General features: G+C 54.9%; 1 protein-coding gene across 6 annotated transcripts in view; it reads right to left on the bottom strand.

Moving 5' to 3' along the window:
- The window catches only part of CUX1 (cut like homeobox 1), a 372,981-nt gene that overhangs the window by 6,303 nt on the left and 339,089 nt on the right, over positions 1-27,589 (bottom strand). For 3 of the 6 annotated variants that reach the window (XM_029219959.1, XM_029219960.1, XM_029219958.1), the window contains exons 15-17: positions 2,963-3,090; positions 2,160-2,226; positions 1,376-1,488 (exon numbers count right to left, since the gene is read on the bottom strand). In XM_029219959.1, the coding sequence (XP_029075792.1) occupies positions 1,376-1,488; positions 2,160-2,226; positions 2,963-3,090 (308 nt within the window). Of the gene's footprint in view, positions 1-1,375; positions 1,489-2,159; positions 2,227-2,962; positions 3,091-19,253; positions 20,404-25,573; positions 25,839-27,589 lie in introns of those variants that run through there. The other 3 variants (XM_029219955.1, XM_029219954.1, XM_029219957.1) reach the window with 2 other exon arrangements.

The following is a 27,589-nucleotide window of genomic DNA, read 5'->3' on the forward strand; positions in this document are numbered from 1 at the left end:
CCTCTCCCGTTGCGGAGCACAGGCTCCGGACGCGCAGGCTCAGCTGCACGTGGGATCTTCCCAGACCGGGGCACGATCCCGCGTCTCCCGCATAGGCAGGCGGACTCTTAACCACTGTGCCACCAGGGAAGCCCTAAGATGGTAAATTTTAAGTGATGTGTCCTTTACCATGACTTAATACAAGTACATGGTAAAAAGTCTAGATTTTTAAAGCAAAAGGTAGACTATTATAAATACTCTTTCCTCCCTATTTGATCTAATTTGAAGACCTTCTTTTAAGGGCCGTCTAGCCTTCCACAGTGACTGTCCCCTGTCCCCCAGGTGCGTGTGGGTATTCCCTGTCCACTGTCCATGCAGGCAGCTGTGAGGGGAGCAGTCCTGACAGTCCTTCATTTGAAGCCTCTTGCTCCAGAGCCCACATCACAGAGGGTCCCACTGGATCTGGTCCACCCTTGTCACCGGACCAGCACTGGGCCTGGCCCGCCGTGGGCGTTCAGTGAATGTCTCCCTCCCCAGAACCGCAGCCTGGAAACCCCGTGGGGGAAGCTGTGGGCGTGGAGAGCAAGGGTCTAGACATTCCGCCAACCACTCAAGCCGTGACTCTTTGAGAAGACAGAAACCTTCTTGACTCCTCTTTCTACTGGGAGAGTGATCGGGGGACCTGGGCTGGCTCTGTGGGATGCAGGGGGTGTGGGGGGGTCTGCAGAGTCCCTAAGGAGGCACTGTGTGTGAAAGACTCACGTGCAGTTGGACGGTCACCTTTGCAGACTAGACTGCCCATTTCCCTATGGGGCTCCTCCAGGAGGGCCACCAGCTGGGTGCTTGGCAGCCAGCAAGCTGTCTCAGACCCCACAGAGCTCCTGGCATCTGTACGCTGTTCCTCTTCATAGGATTCAAAGACTCTCTTCCCTGGGACCTGCCCCTGCTAACTCCCACCTGACTGAGATGTTTCTTCCTGGACGATGGTGACCACCCCCAAATCGTCTTCCTGGGCCAGGCTTCTGTCCTGAACTGGCTGCCTGAGTGACCTTCTTACCATCCATCCTGGCAGTGTTGGTCCCCTGCTTAAACCCTTCGGTGGCGCCCCCAGCCTGGCACTAGGGACCTTGCCTGCTGACTCTCTGTTTTGTCCCTGCACTCCCTTCCGGCTCCTTGGCCCCATGTTTCCACTCACTCCTTTACCTTGAATGTCTGAATCTTCTTTCAAAGCCCAGCGTGGCATCACCTCCTCTAGGAAGCCCTCCCTGATTGCACAGAACAAATCTAATCCCACTGAGGTTTATGGTCTGTGACACATCTTTCTCCCCCAAGCTTGTGTGTCCTCTACGGTGTCCTCAGGTCCAATGAGTGTAGGGTAGAGAAGGATGTGACTCACAGACTCCAGCTCCTGGTTCCGGGTCCGGAAGCGCTCCCTCTGGCTGGAGATGATGGAGAGCAGCGAGTCCACCTGGCCCTCGGGGAGGGTGCTGCTGGCTGGTGCTGAGGGTCCTAGGAGGGAGGGGACAGTGGCTTGGAGTAGCGGGAGGCACAGCTCAGCAGTGGGCCCTCAGGTCACCAGCCCCGAGGGAGCTCAGGCCAAGTGCCATGGGGTGGAAGCCACAAGATGCTGAGAGGTCGGGGAAGGGGAAGAGGGGCCAGGGGAGCAGCAAGGGGTGGGGCATGAGAATAGGGGCCTCGGGAGGGGGTGTCCCTGAGGTGGGCCCCTCCTGCCTGCACTGTCCAAGGGCCAGGCGCCAGTGACCCTCCCCTTTTTCTATACTTGGATCTGAGACCCTTGTATCTGTCAGACTGGGCCCACACTTCCTGGGGAAAGCAAAGGGACACGGAGGGGACTGGGTACCCCCTACCACCGCCACCGTGTCCTGGCCCAGCAGCCCCGGGTTCTGGCCTCGACACCCAAGGAGGCACCTCCCCTCCAGCCCTCTGGCTGCATCTCAGGGCTGAGGCCTCCCCAGGAAGCCAATGCCCACCAGCCTTCTATGGCCTCTGGCAGGGCCGAGGGCGTCAGGGTTTTTGTCTTTTTTTTAGGTTTCTGCTGCATTGCTGGCGTCGAGGCCTGACCTTTGAGGGAGGAGAGCGCTCTTTAGGGCCCAGGGCCCAGGGCGTACCACCTCTTTTCCCTTCCCGCCCTGCCCATCACTGCCTAGGCCCCTCCTCACCATAGAACAGGGCGGTGGCCTCCTTGATGGGCTCGGGGATCTTCTCCAGGCCAAGCTCGGCTGCGCCCTGCAGGTGAGAGGAAGAGGTCAGAGGCGCCTCCACACTGGGCATTGAGCACAGCCTCCCAGGGGGCCAAGCAAATAGGGGGCAAGGAGCAGGAGGGGCGGTCTGGAGGCAGGGGTTGGGCACAGCGGTGGCAGGACCTAAGAGGATGCCTCATGTGGGCCACTGAAGATAAGGTTGGGCCCCAGGTTCACCCCAAGGCCAGAGCTCAGCGGTGGGGTTCACACCGGGTCTTTTGGCCCTGACGGGCGTCAGAGGCCAGGGGAACCGGGCCCTGCCAGCCAGCCTGCTGTGTGGCCCTGGGCCAGCCCAGCTTCTCTCCCTGAGCCCCATTTCTTCATCTGTAAAATGAGGTGGGTGATTTGATGACCTCTAAGCGTCCTTAGGGCTCCAGCCTTCCCTGATCTCGGGGCCTCAGGTCCTCTAGCTGTGAGACGGGTGGATAATCCTGGCCTTGCTTCAGCCCAGAGCTCCCAGGGCAGAGGTCCAAGCCAGTGCCCGGACGCAGGGGGCTTTGTGCCCTGTGCCCTGTGGCTGGGCATCCCGAATTGGGCCTTTGTGGTGAAGTGAGCAGACAAAACCCAGAGGCTGTAGGTGACAGTCCCTGTGGGGCGTGGGGCGGGGCAGGTGGACACCAGCTGCCTGAGGAACGGGCTGGCTTACTTGGAGAGCCCGTATTCAGTGAGGCTGAGAGAGCCCTGGGCAGGTGGTGAGGGGGCAGGGTGGGGGGAGGGCTCACCTCGGCGTCCGGCCGCTGGATGGATTGGATGGTGCTGAGGTCCTGCTCCAAGCGGGCGATCAGGTCCCTCTGCTCAGCTGCTGTGGCCATGACCTCAGTGACGTGGACCTGCAGCTCTGCACAGCGCCCTGTGCCAAAGGAAGACGTGGCTGTCAGAGGCAGCCTGGTGGGACCCGCGGCGCTCTCCCGGCTCTGTGCCTCCCAGCCCACAGCCTGTGCCCCTGCCCGAGGGACCAGCATTAGCCCAGCCGGCAGGGGTGGGGCACTCCTGGCATGAGCTGCTCATGGAGTTCTCTGAGTAGGGGAAGGGACCCATGTCAAAGATTTAGGAGCAATGGGCAGCCCCCTCCCCGGCTCTGCTGTGACCAGCCCCTCTCCCTCTCCAGGCCTCACTGCTTCTGTCAAGCAGGGCAAGGAAGCTGAACCCAATGAGCCCCAAGTTTCTTCCAGGGCTGATGCCCTGGGATGATGACCAGAAAAAGGCCGCGGGGGGGTAGGAGTGGGGAGAAAGGTAAGGGAGGTGCAGAGGGGCGCAGGCCGGCCTCCCTCAGACCGAGCAGGGGCCGGGGGAGTGAGGGCTCCCACTGACACCAGACTTGCACAGCCCCTTCAGCGTAGCGTTAGGGATGGAGCAGCTCCCCCAGGACTCCCCTGGCCCACAGCCCCGTCCCTCTCTCCCAGCCCGGTGCCAGGTGTCTTTACAACAAAGCGAATCCAAAATAATTCTGTGTGGGGACTTTCCTGCCTTTCTGGAGGGTGGGAGATGTTGCCGAGTCTCCCAGCACAGTCCCCGTGGGCGCCTTCAGCTGCTGTCGGCAGGGCGGACGGCAGTGGCCTGGCAGCTGGGCAGACCCGAGTTTGAGGTCTGGCCCTACTTCTGGTTGGCTGTGTGACGCTGGGCAGCGACTTGCCCTTTCTGGGCCTCATTTATAAAATGGCGACAGTAAACCCTGCTCAGAGCCGCGGAGAGGGTAGCAGAGGCCTGCGGCCTGAGGCCTGGAGTGCTGTGCTTTGGGGTAGACTGGGTGGCCACCAGGGGGCACTGTTGCCTCAGAAATGCCCCAAGGCCTCAGGCTGTGGGCAGTGCCAGGAGACTGGCCCTGGGCCCTCCTGGGCAGACTCACCCCTCACGGTGCGGCCTGCTCACTGGACAGCCTCACCCCCACCTGCTCCATCTCCTGGGTACCTGCTGCACACCCAGCCCTTTACACACCTCACGACAGTCCCATCAGTCAGATCAGATGATTTCCATTTTACAGATGGAGGAACCGAGGCTTCCCGGCCTGGGACCGTCCAGACCCCAGGGTGTGCACCGCCGACTATGTCTAAGCCCTCCCCACATCAGGGTCTCCATTGCTTCAGGCTCTGAGTGGATTTCTTCCATCAGACACCATTGAGCTCCTTCTGTACCTGGCGGGTAGGTGGTGTCGCCGAAGTGAGGGGTCCAGTGGGGCTGGGGAAAGAGGCTGGAGCCGAGGGCAGGGCTGGGGTATGGAGGAGGAGAGTGGCTGGCAGGGCCGGGGCCTGCAGGCCCTGGGTGGCCTCCAGGAGCTTTTAGCAGAGCCCAGAGGGGACAAGTGTCATCACCCACCAGCCTGGGCGGTGGGGCCTTGGTGACCATCACACACGCACAGGAGGAAGGTGGACGGGAGTCATGGTGAGGTGTATGTAGGGAGAGGGCATCATGATTAATTTTAAAAAATTTAAAAAAAAATTTTTTTTTTTTCCACCGTGCCACACAGCATGTGGGATCTTGGTTCCCTGACTGGGGATCGAACCCACGCCCCCTGCAGTGGAAGCGTGGAGTCCTAACCACTGGACCGCCGGGGAAGTCTGAGGGCATCATTATTAGAGGTGAAGGACCTGGACTGAGGGAGGCGACAGGTTCAGTTCTGGGCACCGGGCGTCCATAGGGACAGCCACAAACAGGACCACGTCCAAAAATGGCTCTGGGTGGACAGACCACCCCCCGCCCCCGCCCGGGGATGAGTGGCAGGTGTGGAGCCCAGAGAGGGCTCAGGTGGGCAGCCTCCCACCTTGAGGGATGAGGGCCCCGGGGACACAAGGGACGGGGTGGAGGTCGGGGAGCCCGTGGAGAGGTGGCCTGCTGGTCAGTCCCGGGAGGTGTGCACGCAGCGTGGTTCCGAGGGGACCCAAGCACGGCACAAACGTTGGCTAAAATGTCAGTGAGACCATTCCTCGGCAGGCCCCTGGGTAAGGAGCGGCTTGAAGCTCCAGGAGCTGTCCGTGGGCGGAGGGGAGATGAGGGGACATCCAGGCCGGGTTCCCTGCACGTCTGTGCCTGTGTCTGGTGCTGGGGGGGGTGGGTATCCAGGTCCTTGCCCGTGCACACGTGACACCCTGTGCACGTGTGGGGGCCCTGCCAGCAAGCCCTCTGTGCTAGGCTGCCCCAGCCAGTGGGTGCCAGGCCACTCGGTTAGGCTGGTCTAGCGGGCCGGCCTCAGCCACTGTTGCAGACGCTCCCAGGCAGCGGGTGAGCCGCTGAGGAGACCTCCGGGGGTGCACGGCTGAGTGATGGCGGTGGCTGCTCCCCAAGAGGTGGCCCTGGGTGAACCTGAGGGCTGGCTGGCGTGCCCTCACGGCGCGTGCGGGGGTAGCTGCCCGTGGGGCACCGGGAAGAAGCCGGGCAAAGGCGGGGCAGCGGAAGTGATGGGGCAAGGCTGCGGGAAGGCCCTGGGTGGGCCCCGCCACCCCTCACTTCCTTCCGTCTCCTCTGCTGGGGGCGGGAACGCGCAGACCGAGATTTGGGATCACGTCTCTGGGTGGCCACTTGGTGTCAAGGGAGGGTCCTGAGCTGGAGTCTGGCCGACCTGGGCTTGAATTCTGGCCCTGGGGCAAGGCAGTAGAAGGCCCTGGAAAGAGTCGTGACCCCCATTGTTGCGGAGAACCCAGGAGGGTAGGCCCGTGCTTGGAAGTGGCCGCCCAGATGGGGAAGGGGAGAGCCGCTGGGTGGTTGGGCTATGGCAAGTCTGAAGCGCTAGTGGAACAGCTAAGGGGACGTGTATGGCGGACAGCGGGACCCACAGATGCAGGCTGCGGAGACCTCCGGGTCCTGGGGTGACTGAGCGCCCAGCAGCAGACGTAGATGCCGAGAGCGTGCTGGGTGAGAACGGCCAGAACTTCTGGGGATGCTGACCTTTTCAGGAGTGTCCCGGAAAAGACCCGGAGAAGAGGTAGCAGGAAGCAGCGGGGAGATCAGGAGGAAGCGTGTTAAGACACCAAGTTGAATAGGGACCGTCAGTGAGTAAGGAGGGGTCACCGGGGTCTCAAGAAAGGCTGGAGCGTTCGGGCAGGGTCGTGGCGGAGCGGGGGAGCAGCAGGGGTGCAGAGGTGGGGACAAGCCCGCTCTGGACGGACGCCAGATGGGGGGGCGGCATGCTCAAGAGATGCTGCAGGATGGAGTGTCTGCAACCCGGGGAAAAGCCTGTGCAGAGAGACAGGCTGCGTCTTGGAGGGGGAGGGGCAACAGAGGGATGAGCGCGGGGCTTGGGGCTGGGGTGGTGGAGAGAGACCCCTCGCCTCTGAAAGGTGGCCCACGTCAGGTGGGTCTGAAGCTTTATGGGACCTCGTCCTTCTGGGAGAATCCGGGAAGGGCTTTCTAGGGGGTGCATTTCAATTTCACAGAGGGGAGAAAGAAAGCAAAGGAACGTCAAGGTCAAGACTTAAGAAGACAGGACTACGACTGCGGGTCAAGGCCTGATTTCTGAGTGCAGGGCGATCAAATGCACAAACGTACCCCAATCGCGATCGGGTGGTGTCATACCCAGGGCTTTCCCGAACGCGGGGGACCCCTTTATTAAATCAGCCACCTGCGAGCCAGGCGGGAGACGTGCACTGTCTCTCTGCCTGGAGGGATCTGAGGGGAGGTGAGCCGCTAGCACACCCGCCCCCTCCCCACCTCTGTGCCCAGGTATCCCCACGGGCGGCCAGAGACGCCTCCCTGTGCCTGCAGATGCCAGCGCCTCGCTCTGTGCGTCCTCAGCAAGTCTCCTCCGTGTCCTGCGGCCCTTGCTTCTTCCCACAAGCACATTATCCTCCCATCTGAAACGCACACCCTCCCATTCTCTTGACCCCACTGACCCCTCCAGCCAAACTCCCTGAAGAAGGTGCCTCGTCTCGAGTGTCCGCTTCCGTAAACCCTCCCCGTCAGACTTGGACGCCCACTCCACCAACTGTCCTCGCCAAGGTCCCTGATGACCTCACACCTCACTCCGTCCTCATTTCTCAGCCCTCATCTTACTGACCCATCAGCACCTGTTTCCAGGGCACTGTCCCGGGCCTCCTGCCCTGCTGGCCGCTCCTTCTCGAGCTCCTGTGCTGGCCCTTCTCCCCTCTAAGGTCTGAACGCTGCTGCACGCAGTGCGCCGCCCCTGCACGCTTTTCTCTCTCCTATCATTCACTCTGGCCACCTCGGGTGCCATTTATAAGCCGATGACCCTCCAATGCATGTACATCCCCAGTCTACTCCTTTTCCTGGGCTTATCCTCCACTTGGCTGTCTAAGTGACGTCTCAAACTTAACGGGTCCGAACTGAAGCCTGATTCCGCGCCCCCACACCGCCCCACAGTCTGCTTCGCCCCAGTCCCATGGCCCCAAGAGGCGGCATCCTCTGGGCTGAGAGGAGCAGAAGCAAGGCCATTCTTCAATGGCTCAGACCAAACCCCTGGGGCCATCCTTGCCCTTCTCCAGCACTCCTTATATCTCATCTGTCACATGTCCTGCTTTTGGCTTTCTCTTCCAGATAGATCCAGAATCCAATCAGTTTCACCACCGCCACCACCTGGTCCGGGTCGCAACCTCCCATCTGGATTGCGGCAACAGCCCCCGCACTGGCCTCCCTTCCTCCACCCTCACCCCTTCAATCTAGTCACGAAGCAACAGCCAGAGAGCCTTTTAAACAGTAAGATCAGACCACCCTCTGTTCAAATCCTACAGGCCCCCGCATCCCTCGGGGTAACAACAGCCAGAGCCCTACCAGGCCCTACCTGCCGCGCCTCCCCCTTGCCTCTCCGACCTCGTCGCCTCCCGCCCCTCCCCTTGGTCACTGTGCTCCAGCTGTACTGGTTTCCAGGCACGTTTGTACCACAGGACCTTTGCACTTGCTGTTCCCTCTGCCTGAAATGTTCTTCCCTTGGGCATCTGTATGGTTCATTCCCTCACCTCTGTCAAGACTCTGTCCACATGTTACCTTCTTAGTGAGGCCTACCCTGACCGCCTGTTTAAAACTTTAACCCCTCCACTTGCTCTTCCTGTCCCCTCGCCTTGTTTTTCTCCCATAACACTTAGCACCGTCTAAGTGGCCATGTGATTAACTTATTCATTTATTATGTCTATCATCTTCCTCCCCCCACTAGAAGGTCAGCTCCTTGTTTTTCTCCTGCTATAACCCCAGCGCCCAGAGCAGTGGTCCACAGTGAACCCTCAGTGTGCGATTCGCTGGTGGATTCCGCCCAGCGGGGAAGCACCATTTCTTCTAGGTGGGAGGTTGCACAGGGATCCCCAGGGCTGCAGGGTCTCCCAGGTTGGGGCAGAGGTGGCTGGGCACAGGCGGCAGGAGCCTGGCAGGGCCAGCTGGCCTCTGCTGGACCCACCACCTGATAACTGCTCAGGCCTCACCCGGATCCCTCCAGGCTGTGCCCTGGCACTGGGCCTGCAGATCTGCCAGTGCAGAGCCCCAGGGCGACCCTGCACCCCAATCAGTGAGTGCATACTTGCTGGGGGGCTACAGGGGGTGGAGGGCACGTCCTCCCTGGCTGGGGCCCCCTCACTCCAAGTATGGTTGCAGACTCTCTCGGCTGCACCTGAATCTTTCCTGACATCAGAGAACAAGCATCACCTAGGGAAGCATCCCTCCAGACCTGGCTTTGTTCTTACGAACAGTGTGGTCATCCGCCTCCCACCTCGCACGCCCTACCCCAGCTCCGCGGCTTCCTGCTCCACTGACCCGACAGGTTGTCGCCCTTCTTCTGTGCACGTGCTGCCCCTCGATTTGGGTGTCCTCCCTGCCTGTCCATCACAAATGCCACCTCCCACGTCAAGGCCACTCTGGTGAAATCTGCTAGCCTTTTCCCAAGTGCCCACCAACGTCACAACAGTTCTCCACAGCCCTCTGGGTTCTCACCCTGGCTCCCCGTACGTGGGCCTGCAAATTGCGTGCCCCCCAAATCCAGCATCTAGGGCCATGGAGGAGATAGCAACACACCCCAAGGCAGCCACTTGAAAGCCCTTTCAAACACCAGCAGACCGGATTGCTGTGGACGACTCACGCACTTTAATAATTACATCATCGTGTCGCCTTACCCTGTATAAACCTGCAATTCCCCAGTGCATCAAAGAAGGCACATAATTTTGCTCAGATCCACTTAACCAGAGAGAAAGGAGAAAGGCCGTGCACAGGGAGGCTGAACGCTCTGCCTCCGTGGGGACAGCACCCGACTGCAGTCAGAGCGTGAGATCTTGCTTGTTTTTCTGCCTCTGGAGCTGCCCGTTTACAAAAACAAGAGCCAGCCCTGCAAAACCATGTGCAACTGCAGTTCTGCTTAATTAAATCTCACGGCAAAAGCACTTGCGGAGATCTTCTGGGTAAAAGGAGTTCGTGCTAAGTGCTTTTTTTTTTTTTTTTTTACATTATATCTTTTAATTTAGTTAAAGGGTCTTTAAAAAGTGGGGGTGTGCCTAAACTAGAAACAGAAAAGTTTCCCAGTTAGGTTTAAGTTTCTCAGCGCCAAACTGGGAGAGCCTTACTGGTTTTATGCCAACTCCTCCCATGGAGGGTGGGTGGGCAGACATTCGGGGACAGCTCTACACTTCCACACCCGAGTGACGGGTTGAGACAGGGGCTGCTGGGAGCCCCTAGCGCGGGTGGGAGACTCTCCCTGCTCTGGGGTCTCCTATGGAGGGGAAATTGAGTCTCGTTTAGCTCGCGGTTCTGTATCATGTGTGGGAGCTTCACAAGCTGAAACCTACACATCAAGGCGCAACGAACTAACATACCCCCGCCACCCCCCGCACCAGTCATACATTGGTAAGGATGGCAATGCTTTTCCAATCCTGTAAATCTCGAGACGAGAAGCCTCCTCGGTCACAAGCACGTGGACCACATAGCAGCCAACTCTGCAGGGCTCTCCCACCTCCAGCCCCGAGCGCTGGCTGGAGAGGCCCTTTCTCAGGAGCCGATCATGCTGGAAGCCCACAAGACACGGTTCCCGCCTTCGTCTTCCCACCCATTCGCCTGTATTCACAGGTGCCCTGAGTTTGTCCTTCTTCACATCACAGGAGTCAGGGACGAAGCAAGAGACCCCACAGAGCAGGCTGAGGCCAGGCCGCCGGCGCCACACCCTACACGGTCGCCCGCCATTCCTGGTCCTGTGAGACTCGCGATGGTGCCCCCATTTCACAGACAAGGAGGCGGCTGCCAGGAGGGCCAGCACTTCAAAGGTACCCGAACGGTAAGGGCGACATAACAGCAAGCAGCGATGCAGGCCGTGACGGGGCACGTTACCGTGTGCCCAGACGGAGACCTGAGGACAGCAGGGCCTGCCGGTCCCCAGATCCCCACGCATCCATCCCCCGGCCCAGGTTCCGGCCGACACCTGCCCCGACGCCACACGCCCCACGAAGCACGGAAAGGCGATTCTCGAGGTGCCCTTTGGACCCAAAATCAAAGTGTTTGCTGCTCCTCCTCGGGCCAGAGCCCTTTAAATAAAAACGACCCACACGTTCTTGTGTTTGTATAAAAGATATTTACTTCAATGATCACACCTACGGTGCTAGTGAATAATAATGATACAGGGTGTGAGTTTCATACAGTGATATTGCTTCTCCATATCGTATAGGGACCGTTGTACAGTGCCGAGAACAAACATCGTATGGCTAACCAAAGACAGAGGGGACAACGCCCAGGGGCCGACGGGGGCCTCCCCCCACCCCCATGCCGGGCGGATCAACTTTTGACTTACCGTGTCGAAAACAAATAGAAATAAAATGTTACTAGAGATGGCTCACAGCAACACAACAGAGACCTTTCTCAAAGCTATTTGTACAAAAATGATGGTGTTTTTTTTTTTTTTTTTTTTTTTGGTCAATTGGGTCATTGTGAGGATTAAAAAAAAAAAAGTCTGTGATTGTGAGTATGAACAAATGAGCTCTAAAAACATCTAAGACTTAGTGCATTACAGAAAATATAAAATACTGCTAAAATGTAAGACACCACAAGACACGGGGTGCGGGGGGGGGGAAGCTGAGCTTATTAGGAGTCATCTGGAAGAGGCCCGCCGTGCGGCCGGCCGTCCTGTGCTGTGTTAGTTAGTAGTCTGGGCAGGAGCGTGGCCACCCGCTCTCATGGCAAGTAGTTTATTGCACAATCGCAAAGAGCTAGGTCTTACTCAGTGGAAAGGGACGTGGGGGACACCGCGCTTTCTTTTGCTTTTTCCCACTTTTGTTTTATAACAAGCTATCCGCAAATGCTTTTGGAAGTTTGAATGAATCCTCATGCCTCCAAACTGCACAGCATTTTCTGAGGGGGTCTCAGAGAGTGGGACATGAGATGCCCGTTTTTCCAAGGAGGCAGAAAACGGTTTGAGAGTGAGAGAGAGAGAGAGAGAGAGAGAGAGAGAGAGAGAGAGAGAAATGCATAGACTACTTGGAGGGAAATGAAAACCCTTTGGCGGGGGAGAGATGGGGGCCGTTATTTCATCAGAGGGCTTTCTTTCAAAGAGACAAGGACAGAAGCAGGACCCCAAATGACGTCAGAGGAGGGAAAGTCACGGCACGGAGAGTGAGTCGGCGGTCGGTGGGCCCTTTGGGAGCCCCACCTTGGCCTCCACCATCAGTCCCACTGCACCCCAACACCCGATGAGCAAGCAACTGGGTGTCTTGCTGGCTGTGCCTCTAGCCACAGAAAGCTGTGCCCCTGGTCCAAACTTCCTCCACACTTGACCACGTGAAAGGGGATAAGGGACTCCACCCCACCCCCCTGGGGTGGGTCCTTAAGCCGCAGCCGGACTAAGAAACACGGTTGTTCCTCAAGAAGGTTCTGACCAACTTTGCAGGCAAGGAAAACAACAACAACAACAGAAACAAAAGCCAACCGAAACCTGTCAGCCCATGTGAGCCTTGCCGGAAACCTCTCTCACCCGAAGTCAGGCTCGACCAGGCCGCCGCACCCGCTCTGCCCGGGGCTCCTGAAACGTCATGAACCCAGAAGTCTGACCAGAGGCTCTAGGAGGCTTTGGGGAACTGAGCTTTGCTTTTTCTAAGTCTCCTCTGTAGCTCCTCACGCGAGCGTCCTTCAACCCGGCGTTTCCTTACATTGGTACATTTTTTTTTTTTTGTTCATCAACTCTCTCATTTTGAAAAGTTAGACGTGTGGAGACCACCAGTGTTTGGGTGGCTGCCCTGGAGACAGACGTCTGATTCTGCTGGAGAAGCCCCCGCTGCCCCCCCCCCCCGCATCTCCAGACCCTTGGGTTATTTGGGGCGGGGGAGGGCAGGGGGCAGAAGACGGTAACCACTTGTGTGATAGCAAAAAGCATTTATGACAACAACAACGACACAAAATAACAATATACTCCTGATAAGTACTTAAAGGGCTAACCTAATAATAAATAGAAGAGGCTAGAAATAATTTTTTTTTTTTTCTCAAGGAAACATCCTTTTATAATTATCCTCACGCACGCTGGCGGGTCAGTAGCAATCCATCTCAACAAGAAAAGGTTAAGTGCTGGAAGGGACAGCTGTGGTCTCACACTGGGGAAGGTTCTCAGCTGCTGAGCCACAGAGCCCCTCCGCCCGCCCTGCCACCCGGCCAGTTCTGGTGGGTGCCCGTGGGCCCTACACGCCTAGCTTGGCGGTCAGCAAGAGGCAAGCTGAGATGGGGGTGGGGGGGATGCTGGGGAGGCCTGTTTTCCCTTCAGTTCATGAACACACGGAACTACAGTGGACAAACTTGTCCTACTCCTCCACAACCTGAATCGTCCTGGTCTAAAGCTTACTTTGAGTTCATTTGGTGTGCAATACGTTACCTCTTAAAAATGAAGAAAAATGATTTCTATTGCACAGAGCTTTTACACATAGTCATCTATTTAAGTGCTTTCTGTTTAAAGCAAAGTAGGCCAAAAAAAAAAAAAAAAAAAAAAAAAAAAGAGAGAGAGAGAGAGAGAAAAAAGAACAAAAAAAGGAAAATGAAAAGGAGAAAAAAGGGAACCAGAAAACAAAAGCAGCCCCGTGCCACTTCAATGCATCTCGCTGACTGGTGTCTGGTTTCACCAACGGAAGTCCCAATGCTTCCGTACACACTGTGCTTCTGATTATGCTCCACAGGGATGTAGCCATGACATTGGGATATAAGGCACCTTTCCTTTCTGATCACAGAAAGCTTGATACATAGCATATAGCATATTTTGTGGTAGAGATGAAAGCCTAAACACTACAGAAATTACAGTAACACAGACTCTACACTATTGGATAAGCTAAAATGATCCATGAAAAGCAACTCAGAGCTATTTTAAATGTTGAATGGCGGGGATGGGAAGTGCACATTTATGCCTAGCCTAATGTCTTTCTCTCACTAGCCTTTTTTTTTTTTTTAAGGTCCTTCACCTACAATGCCCAACTTTTAAAATTAGCATTTTGGAGACTAGGCGCTTTGGAAATGTCTTGTTAAAGCTAAATGTCACTTCATCCAAAAATGAAAATGGGGAGGATGCCACTGACAGCGTGGACACAGTCTCTTTGGAGGGAAGGTGGTGACGGAAGGGGTGGTAGCAGGGCCTGGGCTGGTGGGGGCAGTTCCTGCGATGGGACAGACGGTGGTGGTGGTGGTGGGGAATTGCATGTCCTTCTTCCCAGGGATGAGGCTCCCAGGCTGCTAGGGCAGGGCAGACTCCAGGGCAGGGCTCATTTTATGCTCAGCTCGGCACTGCCCACGCCCCTTCCTTTGCCACCTCGATCAGCCCCGAGTGCTCTGGCCTCGGTTTTCTGCACATCTCTAAGGGTCTCAAAGCCTTGATCTTTTTGGAACTTTAACTGGCAACTTGCTTTCCCTTCGTTTCCCGGTAGTTTTCATCTACCAAAAGGCAGCGACGGATGGGAATGGGAATGAACATTGCCAAACTGGACCATCCTCTTAGCAAGCAGGTGTGCTGGCCGGACCGACATTCAGTGCACTGGGGAAACAGACGTACAGCGTGTTGGGGTCCCAGGCCACCACCTTGACACTTAGGGCAGGAGCTCTGCCTCGGGGGTCACAAAGGCTACCCTAACGCCGTCAAGGCCCAAACAAGACCGCAGCAGCAGCGGGGGGATTTCTAAATGTAAGCTCCTCCTGGTGAGCGCTTCCAAGTTCTTTCCATCAGAACACTCTGGCCACCACACCTAACCAGCAGCCCTGGGAGCTGGTTTTCTTCAGCACGGGGCGGAAACTGGCCTATTCTCTGGGGAAGAAAGGGTCACGTGACTGAAGACTGGGCATGAGGGCTGGAGAAGGCCGTATTCTTTCCTGTCCTTCAGAAGATTCCCACGGAGGTGCTGAAACGATAACCTCCCAGTGCCAGAGACAACAGAGCTCCCCGAGGCCAAGTGGGAATCCTGGGGAAGTGACCTCACGTGGCCATGGAGGGGCAGCCCAGGGCAAGGGAAATGGCTGTGACGGATCTTAACAGCTGACCAGGAATGGACAGAGTGCAGAGGCGGCCAAAGGCAAGGCCCTCTGAGGCCCGAGACGGCCCCTGCCTGCAAAGGAAACAGCTGTGAGAGCTTCAGGAACAGGTGGAAGCCACGAGGAGAGTCCCCGTGCCTCACAGAGAACAGCTGTCTGTCCGTGTTGTGCTCACAAGAGGGAAGCCGCCTGGACTCATGGACGCCACGCCTCTAGGTTTTCTCTTCCCGGATCCCACTTGCCACACGTTTCTGAGGGGTGAGGGGTGAGATCGAGTGGGAGCATGGTTAGTGAGGTAGAAGGGGACAAATGAGTGTGACAACAAAGGACATCCAGGGAGGGAGCCACACCTCCAGGCTGAAGGGGCGTGGCCACCAGCCCACCACGCTGGCCAGGACCTCGCCCTGCTCTACCCCCTCCCTCCACGCAGCTGGCTTACTGGCCTCAGAGAGGAGCAGCTTGGGACGGCTAAGGACAGACTCTTGTTTTCACAGGCTCGTCGAGAGGTGCCTGCCACAGTGCATTTAAGGCAAAGGCTACTGTCCCCAAGTTCAAGACCCAGTAAATCACCATCGCTCTTTCACTCTGTGCTGATCCCTGAAGGACGGGCCGTTACGCTCCCCCTGGCTCCTCTGCTATTTTCAGGGAGGTTTGTTTTCCTACAATCAGAGGAATGAAAAACATTGCATAGAAAGTCAATAGAGTTCATTGATCACCCCTGCATGTAAGGACATGAATTCAGGGAGAACAAAGAAACCCAGGCCAACTTTAGCCGGAAAGGCACCTGCCTGCGGACAGAGCTGTCCGGTGACTCTCGTCCCGACCTCTTAGGGCACGACTGCTGGGCGATCTGAGGGTAGTTAGCTGATGCCAGAGCTTGCGTACAACCTGCCCTCTGCTTGGTCTGCTCAGGGCTGTGGGCTGACGTGGCCCCAGGCATGGAGGCGTTCGGGTGTTTCCTTCCTCCTGGAGCTGGCGGCTGGGCCTGGGGCTGGCTGGGGAGGGTCTCTCACAGCCAGAGGGAGCACAGACGCACACTTAACCCAAAGCTCTGTCGTACTGTGGGTGGGGACCACCAACCAGCATATCTGGCTTTTAAACGGGGGGGGGGGGAACAAAGATGCCCACAGGAGGGAGGTGAGCAGGGAGGCATTTGTGCTTTGGAAGTTCAGGGAAACTGTCCCAGGGAGGCCGTGAACTCTCATCTTTTTGCCTCGGTCACTTTCCCAGACGTAGTGGCCATGGCTTGAGAGTAGTCATACAAGATCCTGGCATTTCCCGGAGACTTCTCCCCAGTCTGCTGACTGTAAGCCACCTTGTGTCGTGATGTTCTTTGGGAAGGTAGGCTCTGAGGAAAACCGAGTTAGAGCTAGATGGCTGTGGTAATCCTTCCTAAAGAAGGGCGGTCTGGTAGACAGAGATCACAGACAACCACAGGGCTGGGACAGAACCCACACCCCTTCCACCTCAGACACCACAGGAGAACGTGGGCAGGAACCAAGGGTCGAGAGGCTGAACGTGAACACTGATTGTATGCGGAGCCTCCACTTAGCCAGCTAAGTAATGGCAAAAACCTTAACTTACGAACACTGCCTTCAATTAACAAAAAGAAGCCATTTAAAATGGTATAATGGAGCTTGTAATTAAGTGTTAGTGTTTTATACGAAACCGTTTTCCCCAGGGGAGAGGTACAAATCAGCTTTTTAAACTGATGGAGCGGAAAGAGGAAGAGGTCGGCTGCCTGTGGGAGCTACTGCTTGGAACGCCAGCCAGCTGAAGGTAAAGCCCACGGAGAGGATGCTGTTCAAGGCACTTGAATATTGCTTCTCAAGATGAAAGATCAACCCTTGGACTCAGAATGAGGGGCGCAAAGAGGAGGGGGACCCCCCCCCCCCGCCAGGTTTCTGTTATTTACTGGCAGCTCTTAAAAGTATTATAGTGACAGCTTAACACAAGAGATCATAGTGTTGGGATCGCAATCAAAAAAAAATAAAAATAAATAGAGGAAAAAATACAAACATGGAACTGCAAGCAAAATTTAACCAACTGATTGTATCGAGCACCCAGATGTAAGCCTGGCAAAAAAGATAGAGTGGAAATCAACAATAACCTAGTTTAAAAACAGAAAAACGACAACAAAAATGACTAAATTGCCTGAAAGAGCCAAAGCGGCTGTTCTAGACGGTACTATTTGGCCACTAGGATGGACAGATTTATACTTTTTCAATTTCCTCAGATTTCACACCTTAGTAAATAACAGTCATGCCTTTAAAACGAAAATACTACCCTAGTATTCCCTGTTAACGCCCTGCTTTTCGTTCTAATGAAAATCAGGTATTTGGAGATTGAGCACACGTGATGACCAAATCCCTCCTCGAGATTTTCGTGGAGAGGGCACCACAGTGCTGTCAGGGGCTCTGCTGCTTGCTGTCCTGAGGGTCACGAATGCAAACTCGCTCTTCTCACCGCACCTGGATTCAGCCAGATGTGAATCCGTTTTCCCCTTAAGCTCCTCCATGTTGAATTCTCTGCTCACCGAACCAGATTTCAAGTTCAGAGATGATATGCAACCATCAAAAGACAAACGGCCTGCCTCCCAGCCTCCTAGAGCCTTCTGCAAACTTCTTATTCATGAAAAGGCATTGTCTTTAGTGTAGTGACTCTTAAACTTGTGAAAACTTGAACTAAGTGCTGCAGTTGCAGGTTAAAAGACTGTAAATGAAATACATAATTTCTAAAACATCATGCAAGAAATGTGGTTTCACATCTTACAGTCAAAGTCCTACAAGTTAATTAATACAAGCACACTGAGGTGTAATAGCGGGAGCATACCTTTAAAATTAGAACTCCCTCCCACCCCCCCCAAATCAAAAAAAGGTAATATTAATTAAACTTAAGAAATAATGAATGCACCATTAAAATGTCATCCAAAGATGTTGACCTAAGACAAAGGTTTCAATGATACACAATACGGTCAAAAAGGTTTCAATCAGTAATATACAGTATGACAACTACATCTTGTAAATTATACCCAATACTGCCGGCAGTCTATCCCTCTAAAGAATATTTGCCCCTCTCATCCCTTCCTAACAATCAGATAATAAAATACAGCACCTATAAATAAGCAAAAAAAAATATATATATATACCGAAATCATCTATTGTTAGTTTAAAGATATGGCAATAAAGGAGTCTAAATTAGCAAACTTGTAGAAGCCATAACTGATAAAACAGCTTATTGAAAAAAGGTGGCAGTAATGCACTCTATGTGTGCACAGGTACTTAAGAAAATACACAGACGTATAAAATTGCACACGCGCACACACGCACACTCTCATCCACCTCTGTTCTCACGCATATACACATAGACGACAGGAGGAATCAGAGACAAGTTAGACTTTTGATTTGTACTTAGACTGCCCTAAACTGTGCATAAAAGAACGTTCCAAGAGGCAAAATGAATGGAGGGCCAACGGTCTGGTCTGGAAGTGAAGAGCATCAGCGTTTTGGTGTGAGTTTGGGCCATCTCTACGGGGGTGGGAGCCGAGCCCAGACTGCCACGTTCTCTCTTCTGCAGGGAAGGAAGGAGGCTTCCCACGACGTCAACAGTCATCAGTGCTTGTGGTGGGAAGAAAGGGAAGGAGGGAGGGAGGGAGGGAGAGAGAGAGAGAGAGAGAGAGAAAGGGAGGGAGGGAGGGAGAGGGAGGGAGGGAGGGAGAGAGAGAGAGGGAGAGGGAGAGAGAGAGAGAGAGAGAGAGAGAGAGAGAGAGCGCGTGTGCGCATGCGCCAGCCCTGCCCAGGCCCAGGGAGCGGCGTCCCCTGGTGGGGCTCAGTCCATCAGGTGCCCGGGAGAGTGGTGTGAGGTGCGGTGCCTTCTGTGTCGTGGAAAGACTGCTGCCTACGAGGGGCCCTGTGTGGCCCCAGATCTGCCTGCGGCGACCTTCGCGGCCTACTCTTTCCTCCTTTCTTTCAACGCTCGTATGTGTGCAAGACGCACTAACACAGACGTAAGACACCATAAATTAAACAAAATGAACGGGTACATGCTACAGTTCTAACTTGTCTCCTACACCTCCGAGATATGAGGTCTGATCAGCGTGCTCTGCGGTTAGAGGTTAAAAAGCAGATTATAAAATACCTAGATTCGGATCTTTTCTTTTTGTCCTGATTTGGCCTAGAATGGAGTGTATTAAACAAACCCTGGTCAGCAAAAGCCCAGAGTCAGTTAAAGCTATGGATCAATGTGCACTACATGTCAGGATTCTATTCACGTACAAGAAAACACTACGTCAGCTACCACAAAATCAGATAGTTTCCTGTGACTTTTCTTTTTGTTAAAAAATATGTGAAGTAAATGTGTTTTACTTTAATTCAAAGTTTCAAAGGAGAAGATTCTTTGCTTGAAAATATTTAGGAATCCAAACTAGTGTGTTTAGAGTCGGTTTGACTGTGCAATCTCTTAGTGGCAACTGAACAGCTACAAAAACTTTCTTTTTAAATTTTTCTGAAAAATCCCCCCCCCCTTTTTTTCCTGGTTTAAGAAGATAATAGTGTATTATCGCTCTGAAGCCATTAGATGGCAGATAAAAAGCCCCCTTTTAATATGTGGGTTTGATTTTTTTTTTTTTTTAAAGCCCACACGAAAGAGGAGGGCGCAAGGCAAAGCTGTAAGAGTTATTCCAGAACCTGTGGAAATCACTTAGGGCAATAAAAAAAACACTTCAGGGTACAAAAAAGCTCGACTACACATTTCCGTTTTCTTCCTTGAAAACACGACATAGATTGGGCTTAATGCTCCTTTGTTTTCTATATGCACCTTGGCCTATGGCGATTTTGCCCTGTGGCCCGCAGGGCGGTAAGTGCGCAACAAGGTCCAGGCCGCGGAGTCGGCGCCCCCCCTCCTGCCCGGCCCGGTTCGGCCCGGCTCGGCCAGACTTGGCTCGACTCGGCCCAGCTCGGCTCGACTAGGCCCAGCTCGGCCCGACTCTGCCCTGCCCGGTCAGGCGCGGCCCGGCTCGGCCAGACTCGGCCCGGCTCGGCGGGACGGGCGGGCGGCGCCCTCTCAGAACTCCCATTCGATGGGCTCCTCCCGGCTGGCGGCCTTCTCCAGGCGGTGGATTATGCTGTTCAAGTTCGCGGCCTTCTTCTTCCTCAAGGGGTTGTCTCGCGAGTCCCTGGCGCCCGCCGCCTCCGGGAGGCCGAAGAGGCTCTGCAGCGAGCTGGGCCTGCGGGCGGCCGCGGGCGCGCTGGTGCTTGGCAAAGCGGAACTCCTCTCGGCGCCGTCCCGGGCCCTGCACGGGCCCTCCCCCGGCGGGGCGGCTGAGGTAGCGGCGTCCTCCCCGGCCGCGGGCGCGGCGGCGGCGGGGTTTGGCACGGGCCCCGGGCCGTCCGCGGGGCCCTCGGGCAGCGGCGGTGGCGCCTGGGGCCGGCTCTCGTCGGTGGCGGCGTCCGGGGCCGGGGTCCCCGAGGGCGGCGGCTCCGCCTTCTCCGCCGGCCGCGGCGCCTCCTCCCGCTCCTCCGGGGCCGCGGCTGCGGCCGCCTCGGCCGGCCCTCCTCCCTGAGACTTGGCGGCGGCCGCGGGGCCGCCCGACTCTTCGGCATCCGCGGCGCCTGGGCCCTCGGCGGCCTCCACGCCGTCGCAGCTGTCGCCCTCCGAGCTGGGCGCTGCCCGGCCGCTCCGGGCCGACGGCGAGTCGCTGGCCCCGGCTTGGCCCTGGCTCCCGGCCTGAATCTCCTCAATAAACAGTTCTCTGCGGATCCGAGACCTATGAGACACAAGCGGGGGGGGGGGGCGCCATGAGGGGGCCGCCGCGCACGGGCGCTCTGCGCCCCTTCCCTTGCGGCCTGAGCCTCCTGCCATCTCCGTCCCGACGCCCTCTCTCCATCCACCGCACCGCATCTCACACTCCCACCCGCCGAACAGCCATTGAGGCCCCTGTGGCCCCAGAGCAGAGCAGGGCCCGCTCCTGGGCGGCCCCTCTTTAAAGCCGCCCCACCCTTCCCAGCCAGGAGCCAGCAAAGGCCCCGCAGTTTCTTAGACTCGGTGCCTCTGCGTAACCTGTCCCTTGGCTGGCATGCCAGTCCCCTCTTCTCAAGGATGGAGCGCCAGCGTTACTTATTTAATGGCACGGTTCCTCCACCTCCATGCCAGTCGACCTCCAACCAGGCTGTGAATGGCGAGGTCCCATTCTTAGCACACCCCAGGCCTAGCATGGTGCTTGGTGTACAGTGATCAAGGCCGACTGAATTCATATGTGGAAGGAGAGCATGAATGATAACCACTGCTTCCTCATCTGGACTTCGTGACAGAGAACCAATTACTAGACGGTGCCCAAAGTGAAAATCTTCAGTGTCCCGCTCTGAGCCACGGGCCAGGCAGGGCCTCTGGTCAAGGCTGAGGCAGGATTCTGACAAATTATGTATTTCAACTAACTCCCTCCTCTGAAAGAAAACCAGGAAAGGGTCATTTCTGATCAAGCAGGAAGGAGACCAAATAACGTGCTCCAACGCACCAAGCATGTTTTAATCAAGCTGAGTTCAGCCTACGGTGGAAAGTGTGCTTCACTGTTTTGTGGGGTCTGGAGGACACAGCTACAGAAGGGCCCTGGCCTTCCCTGTTTTTTTTTTTTGCGGTACGCGGGCCTCTCACTGTTGTAGCCTCTCCGGCTGCGGAGCACAGGCTCCGGACGCGCAGGCTCAGCGGCCATGGCTCACGGGCCCAGCCGCTCCACGGCACGCGGGATCCTCCCGGACCGGGGCACGAACCCGCGTCCCCTGCATCGGCAGGCGGACTCTCAACCGCTGCGCCACCAGGGAAGCCCTGGCCTTCCCTGTTTTGGAGCCCTTTGTGATGTGATGAAAGGGCTGTTGTTAAGTCTGTTTTGTCTTGTGTTGGAATTTCTCTTCCCATCACGCTCACAGTACTGGGCTCAATCAGAAGTCTCCCTAGGTGTTTCTTCCAAAGAGCTGAAAGAGCCTCTGATCATGAGCCAGCTGTTAGTGGAAAAGCATCTTCAGGGAAAAGAGCACCAAGCCCAGTGTCCTGCAGAAACCGGGCCTGCAGAAAGCCCTGGGGTTAGGCATACACGAAGATATTTTATACGGTGCATATAACTCAATAAAGGTAACATTTTTTGAGAACCCACGATATGCCAGCTCCTGTGCTGGACGTAGGGAGGCTGGGGCCAGGGAGAATCCGGCTGTAGTTGAGTCCAGTATATCAGAACTCTGGTCATGGTTATCTGCTACATAGTTTTTTGCTCCACGCATAGGGTGAGGTCTGACCCTTGTCCTTAAGATGATTCCTGAGCCAGAGCCACCCGGGTGAGATCCTGAAGCCCCCCAGAAGTTCCCAGGGATAACGGACGACTTTTCTCCTTCCCTTGGGCGACCTTGGGAACCCGTGAAATGGCAGCTCCCATAAACAGGTTCCTGGGCACTTTGCTGGGAGGGCGAACCTGCTCTTTACTGGCTTTTAAGCCCTTTGGCAGCCAGAAATGCCCGTTGGCATGAACACCAATCCCATTCCACCCTGGTTACGGAGGTGGGAGGCTGGACGGGCAGCTGAGGGTTCGGTCCCATCCCGGCCCCAGGCCCACCCTGGACTAACTGAGTCTCAGGGGCAGCCTGGCCCGCCTTGGAGAACAGGCTCTTTGGAACCAGGCAAAACCTGGGTTTGAAATCTGGCTTGTCACTCACTAGCCGGGCAACTTGGGCAAGTTCCTCAACCTTTATGAGCTTCAGTCTCCTTAGCAGAAAAATATGGAGAAGAGTGTCTTCCTTGCAGAGATGTTACAATTAAATATTGATGTATACTACAGGACACAAAGTAGACCAAAAAAAAAAAAAAAGTAGAAGAAAAAAAAAAAAAGGAACTATTCTTCTGTTCTTACCATCTAGCTGCCTTTTCAACGACAAAGTCCCCGTTGTAAGCACTGAGGCTGAGACAGAAGGGCTGAGGGAGGAAAGGGACAACTTCATGCCCAGGGCCTGGGATCCAGGCTGCCACCCTCACTGGCTCGGCTAACGTGTATAATAACCTTTCTCTGTAAAACAGGGCTGGCAGCAAGCACTGAATTCGACTGCTGATCAGAGGAAGTGATGAGATAACATCTACAAAGCTCTTGGCTTGGTGCCTGCTACATGTTATATGCTCAGCAGATACGAGACGTCATCCTTCTTAGCCTAGATTTGTCTCCATGTCCCTGAGGAGGATTATCTTCTGGTCTAGAAAGATCAGGTCCCAGAAACAAATCTGCTTTTCAGACACAAGGCATGCAAGGCTGACAGGACGCCATGGCTTTTAGGGCTTGGACGAGTTTCTTCTAATGGACCTGTTCTTCTGCAGGAGACCAGGTGTCCTGGGCTGTGTTGCTCTGAAATTCCTGGGTAAGTGGTCACCCTAGAGTACTTCTAATTTCCTTAGGGTGAAAGGATAAGAGGAAGTAAAGTTTTATTTTATTTTTTTGATGGGGGCAAAAATCGACCCCGAACATTACGAAGGCTTCCAGTGGCGCAGTAAAAAATAAGTCAACTTCTGTTTAACTCCTGTGGAAAGAACCTAAGAAACTGCCCTCTCGCTTAGGAATTAAAACGCGTTCAGCGCATGTGTGCTGAGTGCTACTGTGTGCTCGTCCTTGTGTGAAGCTCTGAGGGATGTACCAGGTAAGCTGGTCTAGTCTAAGCATTTAAGCGGAAGAGCTAAAGCCACGGAGAGAGTGCTCGCTCAGCTGGAATCTCTGCTCTGCACTCTTCCTTTGGGTGACCTTAGGCAAGGGACGGCAATTCTCTGGGCTTTATGCCAGTTCTGAATGACCTGGTGTCGCTTCTCATCCAGCCTATTTTGTGGCTTATAAAATTCTTCTCTAGTTGAGTTCTTCTTTCAAGACTCTGCCGTATCATACCTCTTCCAGGATATTCCATCCAGATCTCTGCAGGTGAAACTCACCTCTGCCCTCGGTTATGCCACTTGACTTACCAGCCTGCTTTGTCGTGGAGTATGTTTGACAGAAAGCATTTATTGCGCATCCATCTACTCTAGGTCCGGACCTGAGCTCATGGCTAGCTTTTGAGGTTCTACTGCTATTCTTCCCATCTCCCCCTTCTCTCTTTATAGTTGAATTTGCTTAAATGCTCAAGCGAGGCATCTCCACAATGACCAGCTGGCATTACTGTGGTGGTCAGGAGGCCAGCTGGGAAACGTGGAGAGCGCGTGCCCTGGCCAGGAGGAGGCAGTGACTGCCACTCAACTGAGGCCTGTAGGGGGATCTGGAAAAAAAAAAAAAAGGTGGCCCCAGCAGGGCCAGGGGAAATGGCTTTGGAGATGTTTTGTGCGACTGGTAGCACCTTTACCCGGATACTCAGCAATCTACAGCTCCCGGCACCCCTGTCCAGGGTTATGACTCTTGCATTAAAATGGACATAACTCGCAGAAGACTCAAAAGTACACATTCAAACGCACCTTTGTGTCTAGAAAGTGAAAGGACACCTGGCAAGGAGAGGCTCGGGTGAACTTCTGCCCACGTTTCCATTCACTAGCCTTCACTGCACTTTAGTTTACTACTTTGGAGGTTTCCTTCCGTGCAGAGGGAGCTCTCCGTTATTGGAACTGCTGACCTTACTCTGCCTCTGTTTTCATCTGATTGGTAAATTCAGGATGAATAAGCTAGCCGTGCTCAGCTCATGTACTTTGTCTTCTTGGGAGCCAGCCTACACATGGGGAGGCCTGCCGGGGCCAGTGGTGCCATGATGGATAAACTGGCCTGGTTTTCAGGGTCAGGGAGCAAGGCTGTTTGGCTCTCACGCTAAGCTACATCTGCTAACGTAGCCTTCATCAGCAATAAAGGTATTATTTTGGCTCCCATCTAATAGTTAAAAATTTTCCAATTTGTTCAGAACCTGGGAACAATTGTGCCCTGTCAGAAGCTCCAGCAGAGCCTATCCGATGAGGCAGGCCCCAGTTTGAGACACAACTCCTCCCTCTAGCCCCTGACTGTCTGTGATCTTATGTTGCCTGCCACTTACTTCAGGTGAGGAACCGTGAGGGCTCCACCTGCACTGGTTATACATGTGTACTTGTCACCTTGGTATAACCAGGAGCACCTACCCCAGTTCTGCTGAGCCCTAGAGAAAATGATGTTTTGATGGGAACTAGCGATCGAGATGGCCGCATACAAGGCATTAAACAGGCAGGAATTTCCATCAGGCCACTGAGAATTCTTGGTTTCTAGCAGTAGGGAGTCTTGGTTTTAGCGGTGATCGACAATTCATTACCTGTCAGTGGATCTCCATTATCTAATCCAAACATTTTACCCCAGTCCTTTGTTCTAGAGGAGAGCACCGGGCCCTTCCCTCCTCAGGTAAGTTATTTAACCCCTCTGTGCTTTATGTTTTCATCTATAAAACGTGGAAAAAACTATATCTCTTACACAGTTGTGAGGATCAAGTGATACAGTGCTGGTTACAACACATAGCTTAGTGTCTGTAGACCTAGTAGATGCTCAATAAATCTTCATTAACTCATGACTTTCCCAGAAGAAAGGGTCTTACACTATCTAACTGATTCAATTACAAAACTAATCAAACTAATTTGGAAAACAATACTGTAAAAGACCCTGAGAAAGCGTTAAAAAAATCACCAAATACACGGTCACTACTGTGGAACCATGAATGACTACACTCTCCCTTTTTAAATGATAGCCCTGAGAGATTTTTTTTCTGGTCTCTAACCGTATGACCCTACGTCTTTGGGGTTTAAAACGCCAATACGAATAAGAAGCCAACTAGCTGACCAAACACCAAGTTACCAGTCCCCAGCACGTCGTCCCTGCGCATGGTGATCGGCCAGTGTCTGCAGTGCCCGTCGGCCTCTTCCCGAGGGCTGAACGCGCGTTCTCTAAGCTGTAGCTGACTTACTGGGCGAGAGCAGGGCCGTACCTGTAATTGTGGAACCAGTTGATGACAGTGCTGGTTTTCAAGTTGAGCTGGGTGGCGAGTTCTTCGATGGTTTTTGGTGACGGGTATGGCTTTTGCTGATATGCTCGTTTCAGAGCTTCCTTCTCTTCGGGAGCCAGCACCACTCGGGGTTTCTTCAGCTGGTGCTGGGGCTGGGGGCTGGCGCCCTGGCTGTAGTCGATGCCAGCGGAGGGGGGCTCGCAGGGCTGGCTGTCGCTGACCGAGCTGTGCCGCCGCTTCATGTAGGCTGAGGGAGGGAGAGGAGGCAGACTGAGGGGCAGGCCCAGCGGGGAGACCCGCCCCGGCCCCGGCCCGCCGCTACGCGGTACGCCCTCCGCCCTCCACTCCCAGACATTGCCGTGTGGACTGTGGCAGCTCCCTGCTCTTCTGAGAGCATCTCAAAACACCTGGGCTAGAACCATTCTGAAACCCAACACACACTCATCGAGGACCTGCTCTGTCGTGACGTGAGGTCCCCGTCTGTCCCTGCATGACCCACGGTTTAGTGGGGACACAGAGAAGTATACAGATAGGTGACCCCAGTAAGGTGTGATAAGGGAGGCAAGCGTGGGGCGCCACGGAGGTGGGCGCTGAGGGAGAGTACTCAGCTCAGCCTGGGGATGGGGCCGGGGGGGCTTCCTGGGAGACATGGTGATTATAAACTGAATCTTGAAGGACAAAGGGATTAACTAGAAAAACTAGGCAGCGAAGTAAAGATGGTAGGAGGCTGCTCCAGAAAGCGGGAATAGTGTGTGCCAAGACACACACAGAGGCACGAAACAGCACGGTCAAATTGTGTTTTGTGTGTGCGTGTGTGTGTGTGTGTGCGCGCGCACGCGCGTGCACATGGGGTGTGGGGTGTGGTGGAGTTGTCGGACCTAAAGGTGGAGAGATGGGCGGCCAGGGTAGGCCACAAGTTTGGACATTACCTAGAAAGCAGTGGGAAGAGACGAAAAGATTTTAATGCGGGGAATGATGTGATCGGCTCTCTGTTTCTGAAAGGCTGCCTTGGCGACAGCTCAGAGGGTGGAGTGGGAAAGACTGGAAGGAAGAAGCCCAGTCGGGAGGAAAGAAGAATAAAGATTTGCACCAAGGCAGTGGTGATGGGGCCGGAGAAAAGCAGACGGATGGTGGAGCTGTGAGGGGTGGAACTGACAGGACGCGGTGGCTGACTCGGCGAGGGACCAGAGTGAGCGGCGCTGAGGACGGCCCCCTGGTCTCAGGTGTGGGAGGTGAGGTGGGTGCTGGTGTCACTGGGCTGGGTATCACAGGAGGAGCAGATTAAAGGGAGAAGACGATGGTTCGTCTTGGAAACGTGGAGTTTGAGGGGTCTCTGGGTCACCCACGTCGCGATGTTCTGTAGGCAGTTGGAAAGACAGGTGTTAAGCTCAGAAGAATGGTCCGGGCTAGAGAGAGGAACTTGGAACCACTAGAACAGAACTTGTAGTTAAGTCAGCGACCTTGATGAAAAAGAGCAAGGCCGAGAATGGAATCCTGGAAAAGTCCCACATGCAGAGGGTACCCCAGGAAGCAGGAGCCGTGAAGGATACAGAGACGGGAGGCAAACCAGGAGACAGCGGTGTGAGGAAGGATGAGTGAGCAGTGAGGGTCCCTGTGTCAGTGCTGCAGAAAGGAAGGTCCAACAAGCACCCAGGATGTCCTGGGTGCTTAGACATTAGGAGGTAACTGGAAGCCTCGGTGAGCAGATACAGCGGAGCTGTGGGAGCAGAAGCCAGACTGCAGTGGACTTAACGGTGAGCAGGAGGTGAGAAAGTGGAGGTAGTGGGCAGGAGTTACTATTCTAAGAAGCCTAACTGTAAAAGAGAAGTGAGAGACAGGACGGCTTCTAGAAGGGAAGTCCCAGGTCGAGGGTGGCCCTTTAACGATGAGAGAGAGCTGATGTTTCCAAAGCTGATGGGGGAGAAGACAGAGAGAGCTGGGGCTACAGGTGAGGGAGGAGACGGCCACCGGAGGTGCATGAGGTGGGTCCTGAATACA

This window comes from Monodon monoceros, unplaced genomic scaffold (genome assembly GCF_005190385.1).
Source record: "Monodon monoceros isolate NGI ecotype Baffin Bay Population unplaced genomic scaffold, NGI_Narwhal_1 Super_Scaffold_13, whole genome shotgun sequence".
In the NCBI taxonomy this organism is placed as follows: domain Eukaryota; kingdom Metazoa; phylum Chordata; class Mammalia; order Artiodactyla; family Monodontidae; genus Monodon; species Monodon monoceros.